The sequence below is a fragment of the Punica granatum genome, chromosome 4 (assembly GCF_007655135.1).
Source record: "Punica granatum isolate Tunisia-2019 chromosome 4, ASM765513v2, whole genome shotgun sequence".
NCBI classification, from domain to species: domain Eukaryota; kingdom Viridiplantae; phylum Streptophyta; class Magnoliopsida; order Myrtales; family Lythraceae; genus Punica; species Punica granatum.
Genome location: NC_045130.1, coordinates 5,768,227 through 5,784,542, shown reverse-complemented (window position 1 = coordinate 5,784,542; position 16,316 = coordinate 5,768,227). Strand labels below are relative to the sequence as shown.

The window sequence follows — 16,316 nt, the reverse complement described above, 5'->3', positions numbered from 1 at the left end:
ATATATTTTTAATTCATTAAATGAATTAAACATAATTAATTAATTATTAAAAAATTTAAATTGATAATGAAAAATTAATTTTAATTCATTATCATAAAATTCGATAAATTAATATAATTTAATTCCATTGGAGGCAACATAATTTATAAAATAAAATAAAATTATTTTATGAGTTTTTGACTGTCATGTGATGTCCAAGACGCGTGCGCTCGCTCTCCAACGGATGGCGTCTCCCACGACAGGCAGGTAGGAGACAGGGCAGCATCCCCGCTGCACATAGTCTAATATGGAACTCTATTGATTTTTAATCATTTTTTATTATTTATCTCGACGCTATCCTAACTCAACACTGCATAAATTTAAAGAAATTGTGAAGACTATTAATAATATTCAAACTAAGCACAATATCCAATAATAATAATAATAAAAAAAAAAAAAGTTGTCAAGTTGATCACCATCTTGTCTTGGATCTGGGGATGTCAGGTTGTCGATTATTATAAACCTTAAAAAACACAAATTTGAAAGATAAAGTTAAAGAAAGACAGATGAAGATAAAATTTTTAGCAATCCCATTTTAGCGGACATTTGAAACATTGGCCCTTTTTGTCTCGCTACAATTGAAATATTGCAATAGATTTGAAATTAGCTTTAATCGTGCCCATTTATGCAATTACCCCCATCCTAATATATTGAGATATTCATGATAAAGGTATCATCTATGCTTAAATTAGGGAATGAGCATAACCCCCAAAAAAAAAAACCAAGGGAATAAGCTCCCGTGATTGGTGATATTTGATCTTATTCCATCGCGCTTAGGCTAAATTGTAGAAATCAACTTTGACATATTTTATTAATTAGAATTGTAAAGTTAGTCATTACATGTAGAGAGTGGGTGATTATTTATAAGAACTATGTATAGGGATTTTTTTCAATTTTGATTTATTTATAAAATGGGCCATGTATTTAGGAGAGTTATCACATAAAATCAATTAATTTGATATTTTTTAACGCGAGATTCCCGAACCATATAGACCCTAATGGAATAGGTCGAGAACCACTCCTATGTATGGCTTGGAGGGAGATCTTTCTTTCATATCTTTCGAGATCCACCCACTAATATGAGGTCAAAAAGTCAAAATAAATGAAACCTTCAACAAAATCACATAGGGCCAAAATAAAAAATAAAATAAAATAACATTACGTAAGGGGGCAGGGCACCGTGCCTTATGTAATAGTCCCGGTCCTCCCTCTCTTCTCTATATAAACCCCCGCCATGGCTCTTTACTTCTCAATGTAACATTTCCCGAGTCCTCTTTTTCTCTACAGGCAACTTTTACGCAAAGCATACAATGGAGATGGAATTGCTGGCCAGGCCGCCGGTGAAGGCATTTGATGGCGAAGGCGGATCCTACTCCGCCTGGTCCCCCGATGAATCTATAATTATAGGAGAGGCCAATGTTGGGGCCGCCAAGTTTGTCCTGCACCCGTTCGGGTTTGGGCTGCCTCATTACTCCGATTCATCCAAAGTCGGATTTGTACTCCAAGGTGGCTCGCAATTCTCACCATATAAATTATCGATCAAACAACCGAATAGAGAGAGTGTTCGCATGACCAGACCTGTTATTGTTAATTTAAAACGCTAACGTGCACTCTGCCTGTGGTGAGGTTACTAGATTGCTATAGCATAAAGAGTTTAGTACAATGAAGCAACAATCTTATCTATGTGATTCAGCATCTTAACTATTCTTTATTTCTTCCTACGTCCGCCTATGGACCTCTGTCTGATCACCCTGTGAAATGTTCTTGGAACCAGATTAGTGCTGCTGCTAGCTAGTTTTCTTTGTTTCACGCCAACTCGAGTCATTCGGGACCCGTCAAGTAACAGGCAAATCGTTTATTTCGATACTTATTTCCTGCAGGCACCGGCGGAGTTGCCGGGGTGTTGTTGCCTCAGTCAGCGGAAGAGAGGGTGGTGAAGCTAAAGAAGGGCGATATGATTGCATTACCGGTCGGCACCATCTCCTGGTGGTTCAACGACGGTCAAGATAACTCCGACCTGGTCATAGTCTTCCTGGGAAGCACCTCGAACTCCTATATTCCCGGGACATTCACCTACTTCTTCCTGGCTGGACCGCAAAGCATCCTGGGCGGTTTCTCTCCCGAGGTCACCCGCAGAGCCTACAACATGAACAAAAAGGAAGTGACCGAACTCACCGAGAGCCAGCCACACCCGCTGATAGTGAAGCTCAATGCTCATACCGGCATAGGGGACTTGGCCAAAACCGAAGCGATCATCGGAAGGCCGCTCCTTGAAGATGGGAGATCAACTGTGGAGCTGACGGGCTCGGAGGTGCCTCTGCTGGAGCAGGCAGGCCTGAGTGTCCAGTGGGTGAGACTGGATGCCGGTGCTCTGCTGGGCCCGACTTACACCGCGGACACATCGGCCCGGGTTATGTATATGGTAGGGGGTAGTGGGAGGGTGGAGATCGTGGGGTTCAACGGGAAGAGGTGCATGGCCGAAGTGGTGAAGGAAGGTGAAGTCGTCGTGGTGCCCAAGTTCTTCACGGTTGCCGCTGTTGCCGGAGAAGATGGAATGGAGTGCGTCACCGTCACGACTTCTCCACGGTAAGTCGGTCGACAAAACTAGTTCTTCACCGCTCTCATTTGCTGTCCTGTTTCGGATGTATATATTCATTCTCGCATCACGTGACAATTAAGATGAACTCACCTGAAAATTAATTCCTTTCCTCGTGAACACGAATATTAACCGGAATCGCGTATGTAATGGTCCGTTAATTTTGTGTGTTTTGGCAGGCATGTCGTGAAGGAGTTGGCGGGGAAAGCATCGCCATGGAAGGCAATGAGTCCGGAAGCCTTGGAAGCAGCTCTCAATGTGTCCTCTCCGTTCCTCAAGTGTTTCCTGTCTAAGATTGATGATCTCTCCTTCTAGAGATTCCACATTAATTCCCTTTCTATTTAATTAATTACATGTGCAATGCCATAGTTGAAGTAATTAATTTTTGCTCGTTGTATGAGATATCATATCCCGCATAATCTCGTGGTTAATAAATTGTTTCGATCAACGAGATGCTCAGAAGTTTCAAATATTGTATAATAAGATATCTTATCTCATTTGAAAGATTTTAATCTAAAGAAATTGTGAAGATTTTAATATTTTTTCCAAAATATGTTAAAATAATTCACCACTTTATCTAGTAAAATGTATAATCTGACGGGTTGATCACCGTTACATTGTCTTGGATCAGAAAGAGATCGGAATATTTCAGCCAAAAAAAAAAACTGAGATGGGGAAAAAGAGCAGATGAAGAAAAAATTGCCAGCAATCCCATTTTTAGCAAACACTATAGGGTTGTTTGGTTTACCAATCACATTTTAAAATCACAACTTTAACCTAATTCTACCCACAATAAAATAAAATAACTCATATAAAATTAAAGAGTGGGCTCCATTTATACCACTTTTTTCCACAACAAAATAAAATAACTCATACAAAGTCAAATGATAGACCCCATTTATACCACTATTTTTCAAAATCAAAATCTGATTTTAAAATTCTATTATGAAACCAAACGCAACATAAAATGATAAGTCTTTTTTCCACTACAATTGAAATATTGAGATAACGAATTGATTTTATACGTTGGGTCTTTTAATGCAATCAATCCATCTTAATATTGAGATAGTAATGATAAAACAATAATTCATGTTTAAGTAATATTTGGAAGTCCAACAGTCCCGACTAATTCAATTTTAATCGGATCGGTCCACTAAATGGTAAATTTCTCCTAATTAAGGATTTTCTTAATTCACAAGAGTTGATAAATGTCGAATCGCTTGAACCAATCATTATTAAATTTTATGATCGACAATATTTGATTTTATGCGTTTCGGCTAAAATTTAGGAATTAAATATCAATATGTTTGAAATTTATATTTTAATATTAGTCATTAGATGTAATTAGGACTTCCATACAATGTACTGCCCGACTGTCTTTCTTCAAGCAACCCAGGCTTGGGCCTCCTCAACCATCGAATTTTTTAAAATATAAAATTGACCATATTTTTAGGAGAGCATTTTTTTTAATAATAAATTTGATCAAATTTCCCCAGCGTTAACAATACAAGGAATTCCCTTGTATAATAATATAATATATGTCTTAGAAATAAATATTTTACATATACATAAGTACAATACATTCAGAAAGAAATACTTACGAATATTTCTAGCTATGAGAATCTAGTTGAGAATAGGAGAAGGAAAACAAATAACACTAGTAATAATTCCAATAATGAGAATCTAACTATATATATATATTTTTAATCCCAAATGTCCAAATGAGGGCGTGCCTCGTTGCTGCAAGCCTCCCTTTTCTGGTGAATTTCTTTATTTTAACTATCCAATAATATAAAACATAAACAATTTCTAAAATTTTAAAAAAAATAGTGATTTAAAAGAAATTAATAATTCATGACCATCCATCCATCGAGAAGCTACTAAGGAAATGAACCTGCCATGGTCTGCTGTGGAACCTGTCATTTTTGTCCCCGATGCAAATGCCCATTTCTTCCGGATCTGTCCTGCTTAACTAATTTTTCTGTCTGTTCTTGGAAATGTCAAAATTCAGGACGCATCGGCAGGGATGAACCCACAGGGCTGCGAAAAGCCATTGTCCCCTTTAAAATTTTCACATTTTAAATAGGTTCATATATAATTTCGATGACATTTCATATATTTGATTTCCTAATTCGAAAAAGTTATCTTACTATTCACTTCATCTTGGATTTCGCTCTCCCTAGATCCAATTTCTGGGTCCATCCCTGTAGGTCATTTTAAATAGGTTATATATAATTTTGATGACATTTCATATATTTGATTCCCTAATTCGAAAAAGTCATCTTACTATTCACTTCATCTTGGATCTCGCCCTCCCTAGATCCAATTTCTGGGTCCATCCCTGTAGGTCGGGGACCACGATGAAGCTACATGTTATCAACTGTTGAAGATAACAGACGATATGTAGGAATAGATGGATCAATGAGGGGGGGGGGGGGGGGGGGGGGGGGGGGGGGGGCATCATAGGACTAACCAGACGAAATAGCAATGCAATTGGCCTGAAAATGGGCGCCCAGTGGCCACGGTCGGAGATGGGAGGGCATTGGAGAGGGAAATCAATCAATCTGAAGGGGATTGTCAATTAGGGTCCTTTTTTTGATCTTATTTAATGTTTAATTGTGAGTTGATTCGATCTGCCTAGAAGTTGTAATTACGATTTTTTTTTGTTTAATGTTTAATGTTTAATTTTTTATTTTTTTTTTCGGATGAAGTTTTGCTCTGCATTGGACTCATGGAAAATAATACAAAGAATCCAAGTATATATATATCATCAGCCAAAGCTTATAATCGAGTTAATAGGTAGCAGAGAGTAAACATAAAGCTATCAACACAAGATTTACATATTTTATGTCGCATTCCTATACCATAGCACATGTCCTTCTCTAGTAAATCCAAATAGGTGCAAGGGTAATATTGAAAATGGAAAGTTAGACAAACTATTTTAAGTAGTATGGATAGATCGATATATGTATGGCACGTAGTATCCGATTTAGTAAACTACATTTTACCGGTCTAGTTGTTTTTTGGTTGTATTTTTTTCGATTATAAGAGAGATTTATGAGCATAATACAACGAAATACAAATTCTAATATTTAATAAAGGAATAATCCCACTAAGTATCGAACTTGAAACATTTTGATTATGAAGCGAAAGCATGCACCACGATAATACGCCCCCTTTGATTTGTTGTACTTTGAATGTTTATAGATAACAGCTAACTAACTGGACGGAATGGAAGTGAAAACAAACTGGCTGGAAAATGGGTTGTACTCTTTAGATATTCTTGCTCCAGATCAGTTCACAGACTACTTGATATATAGGCCGAAGTCGAGTTTCTTTTACTGCGAGAATCGACAGTTTCACTTCCATGAGTTACTGCTCTCGGCATAGCACGAGGAAACTCCAGGATGTAATGAAACCATATACTGATATATTTCTTCAAATTAACAACATTCAATCTTTGATGGTGATTTACGTGCATATAAGCAGCAGCATTGGTATTTCCATTCATAATCTGCAATACATTTCAAAGGAATTTTAGGGAAATTACACTGGTGGTTTAAAAAGTTTTATAAATGTTTCAAGATTGTACAAAAAAAAATTTTGCTACTTGATGGTACAAAATGTTTCAAAACCGTTTTTTTGTAGTACAATACGTCAATTCATCATTGACGCCGTCAAGCAATACTGACGTGGCTCACTACGTGTCAACTCCTTTCTGATGTGGCCGAAACATTAAACTAATGTGGCATCCGGATCACTAGATCGAGTCGAATGGGGTCGGACGAACTTTTAATTAAAACTCCAAACTTTTTAAAATTTCGAAATGACCTAAATTTTTTAGACTTTTTCAATTTTGCCCCAACCCTCTCTCTCCTCCACTGTTCATCGTCTTCCTCTTCCCCCTTCACTGTTCAAGCCTAGAGCTCCATCAACTTGAACCCGAGCCTAGTTCCGAGCTCGAACTCCAGTTCCCAATGCTTCTCTATCAATCCGAAGTCCAAGGCTGCGCTTCTTAGACTCCCGAAGCCTCAGAAGTTATGCTTCGTCGAATTTGCCTGGGTCGTGTTCATTGGTGGGTGTTGCCTCTCGCTGGGGAATTGGGTAGAATTTGCTCAAGTGGGGTTGATCGAATTTGCTATGTTTTCGATTTAGGGTTTATGGAATTGGGGGTCTCGATGTAAATTCGAGCTACGGTTCTGATTGGCTTCGCAGCTGGCCACCTCTGATAAGGACCTCCAGAGGACTTGTCCTCTGGAAGAAACTGTGAGAGAAAGAGTAGGGCAGAAGTTGTGCTTCGTCAATTCGAAGAATCACCGGAACGCTAAGGCCGAAAAAACTCGGCTTTTCTCCAAACGGTCCAGATCCACTGGGAAATCGAGGCTCCGGTGATCAAGCCGTCCTCGCCTAAGGAGTCACCTTTGACTCGGCGAGATAATGAACAGTGGAGGGGGAGGAGGAAGACGATGAATAGTGGAGGGAGAGAGAGGATTTGGGCAAAATTGAAAAAGTTCAAAAACTTTAAGTGGTTTTGAAATTTTAAAAAGTTTGGAGTTTTAATTAAAATTAAAAAATATTTTTTATTATAATATTCTTGTCACATCAGCATTTTGCTAACGGCGTCAATCATGAATTGACAGTTTGTACTACAAAGAAACGGTTTTGAAGCATTTTGTACCATCAAGTAGCAAAAAAAACATTTTTTACCATCTTAAAACATTTGTAAAATTTTTTGGACCACTAGTGCAATTTACCCAGAATTTTATTGAGCATGATCCGAGTGACATAACGGATTGGTAACGCCTAAACTGATAAAAATGGTCCAGGGATGATATATAGAGCAAAACATGATACTAGCAACCAGACGATGGGAAGTTCCCGCAAAATATGATTCATGATAGCAGAAGTATCATGTATAGTCCGCTAAACAAAGATGATACATGATTCATGTAACCGAAAAGTATCAAAAGTGCCCAACCCGACTTTTCGGGTTACAAAAGTATCACGATTCATGTTTTGCAACCCGCGTTTCAGTTACAAGGGTTCGCTTTTTTGGGAAGTTCTGTGTTTACCGGCTTTACCAAAGTCGGATCAGCTCCACTGTCAAACTTTGCTTCCTGGGCAAGAAAGTTACACAGGCAAATTTAAACTTCATCTTGTTATGAGAAACTTGCCACATGAAAAAACACTTTCAACTCAATACTTACATTAAGATTAGCCATCCTCGTGACTCCCGGCTCATCGACAACAACATTGCCCTTGTCTCCGAAAGTCATCAGCTTTTCGGATGTCTCGGGCGAGTTCAAGGGACTGGCATCCATATGAACCACGGAATTCACAGCTGCAGGATGACGAAACCACAGCGGAGTGATTTCTCCCTCCTCGATGTCCTCGTCCTCCACAGCCTCAGGGTTGGCCATTCTGGGAAGTTCGACGTCTGTTGGCTTTAACAAAACTTGATCCTCGGTCGAACTTTTTGCCTGATCCTAAATTTGGAAAGATGAACTTCATCAACAAATTAATTGAAACACAAGCCCTCTATTATTCTAAAATATGTACAGCACATATAGATATATGTATATATGATGTTTGTAATTATGTATGTATTACAGGGAGAATCTCCGCCATAGGATGTTCTTCTGCTTCCTCAGTTGGAGCATCATCAGACCACTTTCTTAAATTATAACCATAAGGAACATGAGTCGACTTTAACCATTTGTCTACCAATTTCATCCGCACTCTGCAATAAAAAATGAGACAGGCACACACAGTTATATGTATAATTCATACATAGATATTCATTGGTCGAGAGGATTAATTAAGAGAAGGGGCTCCGAACTATAAACTGCGTACTTCATGAGCTTCTTGGCGAGCACACTGATCTGCTTACTCTCATGGAAATATTTTAGACGTTGAACTGACAATCCAATTTGTGTTTTCTGAGCATAAGAATTTATAGATGAATACGAAATTGATCAGTCGGTAATTTCACCTATATATATATGATCAATCTCAAGTAAATACCATACGATAAGAGTTATACTCACATATACGTCGCATGATCATGTTAAGGGCACCGACCAAAAGATCGGTGTGTATTGGGATTGGGTGTAAACTATTGCAAGCAAAACGGCAAGCCTCGTGGACCAGACAAATAATGACGATGAAGAAACGGTGGTGCGTCATCTGCTCGGTCGTCAAAGATTTCATGGGATTCTACCGAGAAGCAAATAGTCAACGTCAGAGCGGGTGGAATGAAGACAACGCAATGGATTTGGTGCGTACACTCTGGTCAGTAAAGCATACGAAGGACTTCACTTTTGAGAGGCACTAGAATATCCTCAAACACCACGAACAATGGAAAGTTCCTGACACAGATGGTGGAAGTTCAAAGCGAGCTAAGACAACTGCCTCCGGGACGTACCTGACTTTGTCAAACCCCGAAGCAACGACAATCGAGGAAGTAGTTGTGGAGTCTCCACTGTGTCGTCCTCAAGGCAACAAAGTAGCGAAGAGGCAGAATAAGGGAAAATTGAAGGCCATTGGACTTGCTTTCGAGGAAGAGGTGGAAGCATTACATTCCGAACAAGCAAGTCAAAAAAGATTTTCTTAAATGAATTGAAAGCCCTCGAGGATAAGGACCAGACCCTCAAGGACAAGGAGCTCGAGTTGGAAACTCAAAAATGAGAGAGGGACATGCTTCCTGCAGTCACATCAAACACAAATGAACTGCAACATGATGCAATAGATAATATTGTCAAAAAAATTATGGGTAAATATAATTAATCGTGGTAATTATGGTAATATTTATTATTATTAAGTTTTATTTATTTAATTAAATAATTTTTTTATTTAATATAATTAATGTATTGAATTAATTTTTTCATTTATTTAAAATTGTTAATTAATTATTTTAATTAACATAATTAGTTTTAAAAGATTAAATAGTTGTGTGGGTCCCCATTGACACCCAAATGGAGTGAATTTGTGAATGAGGACGTCGGTGCCAATACTTTCCACGTGGCGCTGATGTGGTAAGGAAGGGGCCCACATTGGCACTCATCTTAGTGCCAAACATTGAACTTGCTCTCACGAAAATGCCGATTATGTGGCACAGGTTGCTACATCAGCTGTCGATCAATCAATCCAGGAATGATAAACTTAGTGCGAGAATTCCCGATCGAAGCCTGTGGAACCTGAAAAATGAATATAGGTCGAGGACCGCACCTTCAATGAATTAGATAAGGGCACAGTGCCTCATCTTATGGTCCCGGTGATCGTCCCTTGCCTTATATATATATATATATGTATGTATATAAACACCACACCCCCTGCCCTATGGATCTTTACTTCTGAATTAATGTAAAAACAGGCACGTTTACGCGAAGTAAACAATCGAGATGGAGTTGCTGACCATGCCGCCGGTGGAGGTATTGGATGGCGAGGGTGGCTCCTTCTTCGCTCGGTCGCCGGACGAATCTACGATTATAGGTCTGCGCCGCAATTTTGTTCTGCACCCATTTGGGCTTGCATTGCATCATTACTCCGATTCCTCCAAAGTCGGGATTGTACTCCAAGGTGACCGCAATTCACATATAAATTATCGTTCAAACAACTGAATGATAAAGAGTGTTCGCACCACAGGACATAATACTGTTAATTACATACATACACTATGTGGTGCACTCTGCTAATTGTTCTAAGAGGTCGCTATATTGTTTAGGACAAAAGGATGTAGTGCAGCGACATGGCAATTTCACTTGGAAGCAGAGGCTTCAGTTTCAATTTCCACGGGCATTATTTTCTCTCTATGGTTCATTATTTTCCATTTCATACTTCTTGCTATATCTGTGGACCCTGTGGATTGTTCTTGGAACCAGGTTTGCAATGCTGCTATTTTGCTTTGCTTCATGCCCAGTTCAAGTCAGTCGGGAACCTTTCAAGATTTTTATCTCTTGCAGGCACCTGCGGTGTTGTCGGGATGTTGTTGCCTGATCAATCGTCCGAAGAGAGGGTGATGAAGCTAACGAAGGGAGATATGATCCCAGTACCACTCGCCACTCGGTTCCATCTCCTGGTGGTTCAGCAACGGCCGAGATAACTCCGACCTGGTTATCGTCTTCCCAGGAGACACCTCGAGCGCCTATATTCCCAGAACAATCACCAACTTCTTCCTGGCTGGCTCCCAAGTCATCCTGGCTGGTTTCTCCCCTACAATACGGACACAAAGGAAGTCACCGAGCTCACCAAGAGCCAGCCGCACCAGTTGATAGTGAAGTTGTATCCTCATAATGGCATAGGGGACTTGGCCACAACCAAAGCCATCGTCGGAAGGCCGATCCTCAAAGACCGGACATCAACTGTGGAACTGAGTGTCCAGTGGGTGAGACTGGATGCCGGTGCTTCGCTGGGCCCAACTTACACTGCGGACACATCGGCCAAGGTTATGTATATGGTAGGGGGTAGTGGGAAGGTGGACATCGTGGGATCCATCGGGCACCTGCTAGATCAACGAACCCAGTTTAACCGTCCTGCGTGCTGCAGGAAATTCATTGGACCAGGGACTAGTTGGGTGAAATCCCAATACCCCTCGTTAAATAAATAAATAAATAAACATAACCGGTCCAGGCCGTCAATAGACCGGAATCGATAGCATTGAACCGCATTAGTTTTTTTTTTTTTGCTGGGTTGAACCGGACTGGTTGTTGTGCAAGTATATAAGAGCCGGCTCGAAATTCGAACTGAAACTGCAGTTTCAGGCGGGAAATCTCTCTCTCTCTCTCCCGGGACGCTCGTCAGTCTCAGTTGCTCCGGCGGCCGGCGACGATGTCGAGGTTCGAGTACCCGAGGCTGACGAGGTCGGAGATAGTCTCATTTCTTACGGAGTCTCAAATCATACCCAACATCACTGAGCGCCACCTCGCCGACCCGAGCCCGGACTTCGTCTCCGACCTCTACACCCAGCTCCTCGTCTACCTCGACTTCTTCCAAGAGTGAGTTCTCTCTCTCCCCTTTCAGCCTCCATTGGAGCTCTAATCTCGGCTCTCTATTATGATTTGAGTTCAGCTTATCGCTTGGGAACTGGTTTGAAGATGCAATTGAAGCTAGGGCAGAGAATTTGATTAGATTCCGTGTCGGCATTGTTGAGTAGGAAATGGAAGCTGCTATTAGGTATTGGCCAGGCGCATGTCGACACCGCGTTGTTAATTCTTCTTATATGCACAAACCCCAGATTTTGAATCGACAAATCGGTTCGAACTTAAGTAAGCATGTTCAGGGTTTTGATCTGGGGATTTCCCTTTGTTCTATTGAATTGTGTGATTACTTGAAAATCAGATTTTTAGAACTGAATTATATTTGTTAAAGTTGGCTTCCATCAGGGTCTTTATCTTCCATGATTTCGTATCATTTTCCTCTTCGAAGTTTATACTCAGTTACCTGATTTTGACAGGGAGGACGGGCAGATGGAGTTTGCTGCACTGGAGCGGCTTGAGAACCCGGACTTCCACGTGGAATCACTGCGAAGAATGAACCTCTGCAGCAAAATCAGGGAGTTGATTGCTTCTTTGGAATGCCCCAAGAAATTTACTCTGAAAGATCTCACAACGCCTGATGCTGACAGGACCGAGATTTTTGTCAGTGCGATTCTAAATTTCTGTTTCCACAAGTAAGTATTTGATTAATTTAGCTTTAGTTGTTAGTTTATCTGCGTTCACCTTTGGTAAAGAAGTTATGTAATGGCTTCTTCTGGAGAGTACTCCTGCCATTACATGCACGTACATCGGTTGACAGTTTCCTTTGTTTACAGAGACAACAAGATGAACCTCATAAGACCTATTATAGAGGAGTTGAATGATCTTGACGTACAGCAGAAAGAGTGCGAGGACAAAATATCCCAGGTGAATTTGGGAATATTGTATAACAAACTCTGACAGCTTCAACCAAGTAGAAATCTTCATTGAAGCTTCTATTGCAGTTGAATGCTGAGATTGCAGAAAATAATGAAGCCAGAGAACAGGAGTTGCCTCTAGTTCAGGAACTGGAAGTGAACATCAGACAGCTTAATCAGAAGGTGAAAGAACTCAACAATCAGCAGATGTCCCTGAGAACTGCTTACCGAAAGTTGAAGGACCAAGGAGCAGAATTAAATGAGAAGGTGAGACCAGAATCATCAATGACTGTCATGTGGAAATGATGTTTGTTGGTTTTGCTGATGTCCAAACTACAATTCGAAACTCTTGCTAACTGTTAGAAACAAAAGATTTCTTCAGATATGGTGATTGAGCCGTTCACGTAGTAAATTGGATATCTTTGGTTGATTTTAATCTTTCCCTTTTATTTTCTAGGAGGGTATCGTGCTTTCTTTGCTCACAGACTGTAGATGTTTTGCTTCAGTTGTTTTGGCTGCTGTTCATCTACCTGCAGTCTTGTGATTTATGCCAGTAATTTATCTTGTTTGTGCACGCAGATCTCTAGTGCAGAGTATAGCCTGGTACAAAGTGTTCAAGAAAATGCGATGTTAAGATCAGAAATTGTTCAGTCTCCTGACAAGCTGCAGGTTTGTCATTTAATTTAGGCAATTTGTGGTATGGATTTTCTTTCTTGCTCTTGCCCCATTTGATTTTCATTCATTTCTCTGCTTAGATAACATTCAACTGTTTTTCTCATGTGACGGTGTGAAGAGGGCTTTAGAGGAGAAAAAGTCAGCTCGTCAAGAGGCAATTAATGCTGCAAAATTGGCAAAAGATTCATTCGAAGACAAGAATGCAGTCCTAGAGATTTATACAAAGGTATTATAAAATGAATATCATAGAGCGATGTGCATTTTTTTGGTCAAACACTGACCCTTGATCTAAGAAAGAGAATGCAATAAATATGTGTTTCCTAATTTTGAAACCTGCTGGATTTTTCTGTTTATGTTGCTGTTTTTGGCTAGTATTGCATCTCAAAATTAACGAACTAACATCTATTTCATTCAGTGCGGTCGCTGATAGTTGTTAAGCATGTGCCAGTCAAGGATTTGTATTGTACTGGCAGTTGCGATAACTGATTCGCTCTCTTTTCTCTATTCAGACTCATAAGAAAATGTCCAAGCACTTGACTCAGATGCAAAAGATACTAGAACAGGTAATTTTTGCCTGCATCTTATACAATCAGTCCTTAGTTTGTTGTGAACGATTATCTAGTCAACGGAAGAGATGCTGTGTTTTGAATAGGCAAACTCTGCAAAAACGATTGAGAAAGATGTGAAGGCTCTAAAAGCAAAGCTCAGTGATGAGGGAGTCTTGGACAAACAGCTGGATGCCAAATTAGTTGAATTGCAGGGGAGAGGTAACTCCATGCTAGGATGATATTTTGATTGATGATTTGCCATTTTATTCCTTTAGCTGATCCAAAAATTTCCCTTCCAGTGGAGCATTTGGATGAACTGAGAAGGACATTAGAAAAAGAAAGAGATGCTAAGTGCGAGGAGGCAAATCAGGAGCTAAATAATGTGAAGCTGGAGATGGAATCAAGGAGGCATGAGCTTGAGCTAAGGCAGAGGAAGGTCGAAGCTGTGCTTGAAGAGGTAGTTTCTGCACTTTGGGGAATTCCTTTGACATGGTGAAGAGCATTAGTAGGATATTGTGCAAAACATTTCAGCATTTCTCTGCTTCATCTTAATAGGTGGATGCTATAACTTCAAGAACAAACACCGTTAAGGAATCCTGTGCGGCTAAAGAGCAAGAATTGCTGCACAAAAATGAAGAAGTTATGAAAGAGGTGCTCTCTCTGCATTTCTTTCACACAAGACACATACGAGCTGAAGATGACTGTTTCTTTTACGACTGTATTCAACCTTATTATGTTTCCGCTGATTGAGAGTTTTTAAAACCTATTTGCAGTTTCACCAGTATTTGTGCTCTATCGGAGCCCTTTTGCCGACAGCGGAAGCTTGAACAAGTCCAATGGAGATGCCGGTGCAGCCTTTTCTGATGGTGATGATCGTTGTCTGCCTTTTTGTGCTTATATGACCCCCCTGTGTTTTCCGCTTCTATCTGTCAGCTAGTTTAAGACTTAAACAGAAATCATCTCGATTTGTTTCATCTTCTACCAAGAAGATAACATGTTGTGTTATACGCTGTTCTAGTGTAGATAAATTAGCCCTTGAGTTCGTAGAACCTTTCTCCGTTGATTAACGGGATAGTATCTGTGAGGCAAGAACCAGAAGATACCGAAGAGTATGAAGATCTTGATGCCCGGAAAGAGACTGAAACATTTGATCAGATAAAACGAAACGAAGAGGTCAAAATTGGAATTCGGAATCATCCCATTGAAGAACACTGGAGTCGCTGTCTTGCTCCCTCTTGAGCTTGTCCTTGAGAAACCAGTCGCATAGCCTCCCAGCGTTGAGCTCCTCTATCGAACAACCTTCTTGCTCCGCTATCACCCTTAGCAGGTTCAGCGACGATATCTGTTAAAGGATCAGAAAGCGTGTCATCCCATTTCCTTATGATCATTTCCGAACTTTACTCATCAGGTGATTCTTGATTGGACTCTTATGACTACAAGCGTAATACCACAATAGCAGTATAGTACCGTTAATCGACAAAGGAAGCGCTCATGGGTGCTGAGCCCGGAGGCTTCAACAAGCCCTGCTTCTTCCATTGTCAGGAAGGTCCGTCTCTCCAACTTTTTCTTTTCTTCCTGCTGATTCTCGCCGGTGCAACCTCTCACCACGAGCCCTTTCCTTCTCAACACGACCTGATTACTGCTGCGCCATGAACTGCTCCGAGCCTTGTTCAGCTTCTGAACGTCCAAGACGTCGGAGAGGAAAGGCGACCGGTAATGGCTCTTACAGACTCCGAGGGGGACCATTGTCTTCACTTCCCAGAATGATGGAAGGCTCTGCTCTTCTTTCTGTGGTGGGAATGTTAGGAAATCCGTTATCCTTTCCAGGAGACAGTAAACAGAAGCTTCAAGCCATGTAGACTCATATGCGGGCCGTTATTGGATCGGGTTGATCCAACAAGCCCATAGCCCATCTGGACAATAATGAGGCCCATTTGGCTTTTCTTCTTCCTTTTTTTTTTTCTTTTTCACCTAAAATTATTTTTGAACTTGATTTCCAAATATTCTCTGAAACATAAATAAATCGTCGGACCGGAAACAGAGTGCTCGCTCAACTGCAAAAGGAAAACTCAAGAAATGGCAACAAAGAGCCGTTAGTGGTGGTCGATATGTCTCTAATTTTGGTTAAACCGAGTGTCAAAACAAGTTCACTATAAGATTGTAATCCAAATTTGACCTAGTTCGTAAAAGCTGTCTCCCACTTATCGCTGGCAAACTTAGTGGGCTGCTAACTCTGAGGGTAGCTATGTCGACTTAAATACCGCTAGGGATTGAGTTGATGTGATTGCCTACTATCCAAACTCTTTTTTTTTCAATTTAAAATTATTACGGGCCGTTTGGATTCGGAGTTAAAGTCAACGTAACTTTAACTTTGATTTTAACTGAGGAAGAAGACAAAAGTAAAAATTTACCGTTGTGGGCCCTTCATCTGATCGAAATTGACTTTCAGGGTTCTGAAGCAAAAGACAGAGGACCGCCCCCCCCTTTGCAACCGTCTTCTCCAGCGACACAACGCCGGCCCCCCATCCTTCTTCCTCCTCTGCTCGACATCTCAAGCTTAATAACACCT

General features: G+C 40.4%; 3 protein-coding genes and 1 pseudogene across 3 annotated transcripts; 3 read left to right on the top strand and 1 right to left on the bottom strand.

Moving 5' to 3' along the window:
* The first annotated feature begins 1,308 nt into the window (after positions 1 to 1,308).
* LOC116205719 (legumin J-like) lies at positions 1,309 to 3,013 on the top strand. The gene is made up of 3 exons (XM_031538367.1): positions 1,309 to 1,545; positions 1,920 to 2,625; positions 2,815 to 3,013. The coding sequence occupies exons 1-3, from the start codon at positions 1,350 to 1,352 to the stop codon at positions 2,948 to 2,950; spliced, it is 1,038 nt and encodes a 345-aa protein (XP_031394227.1). The 5' UTR covers positions 1,309 to 1,349; the 3' UTR covers positions 2,951 to 3,013.
* Positions 3,014 to 9,926: 6,913 nt separating this feature from the next.
* On the top strand, positions 9,927 to 11,261 carry LOC116206450 (annotated as a pseudogene).
* A 106-nt stretch (positions 11,262 to 11,367) lies between these two features.
* On the top strand, positions 11,368 to 14,798 carry LOC116206448 (kinetochore protein NUF2 homolog). The gene is made up of 11 exons (XM_031539323.1): positions 11,368 to 11,628; positions 12,087 to 12,302; positions 12,444 to 12,534; positions 12,612 to 12,791; positions 13,104 to 13,193; positions 13,318 to 13,425; positions 13,709 to 13,762; positions 13,852 to 13,966; positions 14,047 to 14,204; positions 14,303 to 14,398; positions 14,521 to 14,798. Exons 1-11 carry the CDS (start codon positions 11,462 to 11,464, stop codon positions 14,572 to 14,574), a joined length of 1,329 nt encoding a protein of 442 aa, XP_031395183.1. The 5' UTR covers positions 11,368 to 11,461; the 3' UTR covers positions 14,575 to 14,798.
* Positions 14,788 to 15,577, bottom strand: LOC116206449. The gene is made up of 2 exons (XM_031539324.1): positions 15,215 to 15,577; positions 14,788 to 15,089 (listed from the first exon to the last, which is right to left on the bottom strand). Exons 1-2 carry the CDS (start codon positions 15,491 to 15,493, stop codon positions 14,922 to 14,924), a joined length of 447 nt encoding a protein of 148 aa, XP_031395184.1. The 5' UTR covers positions 15,494 to 15,577; the 3' UTR covers positions 14,788 to 14,921.
* Between the last annotated feature and the right edge of the window lie 739 nt (positions 15,578 to 16,316).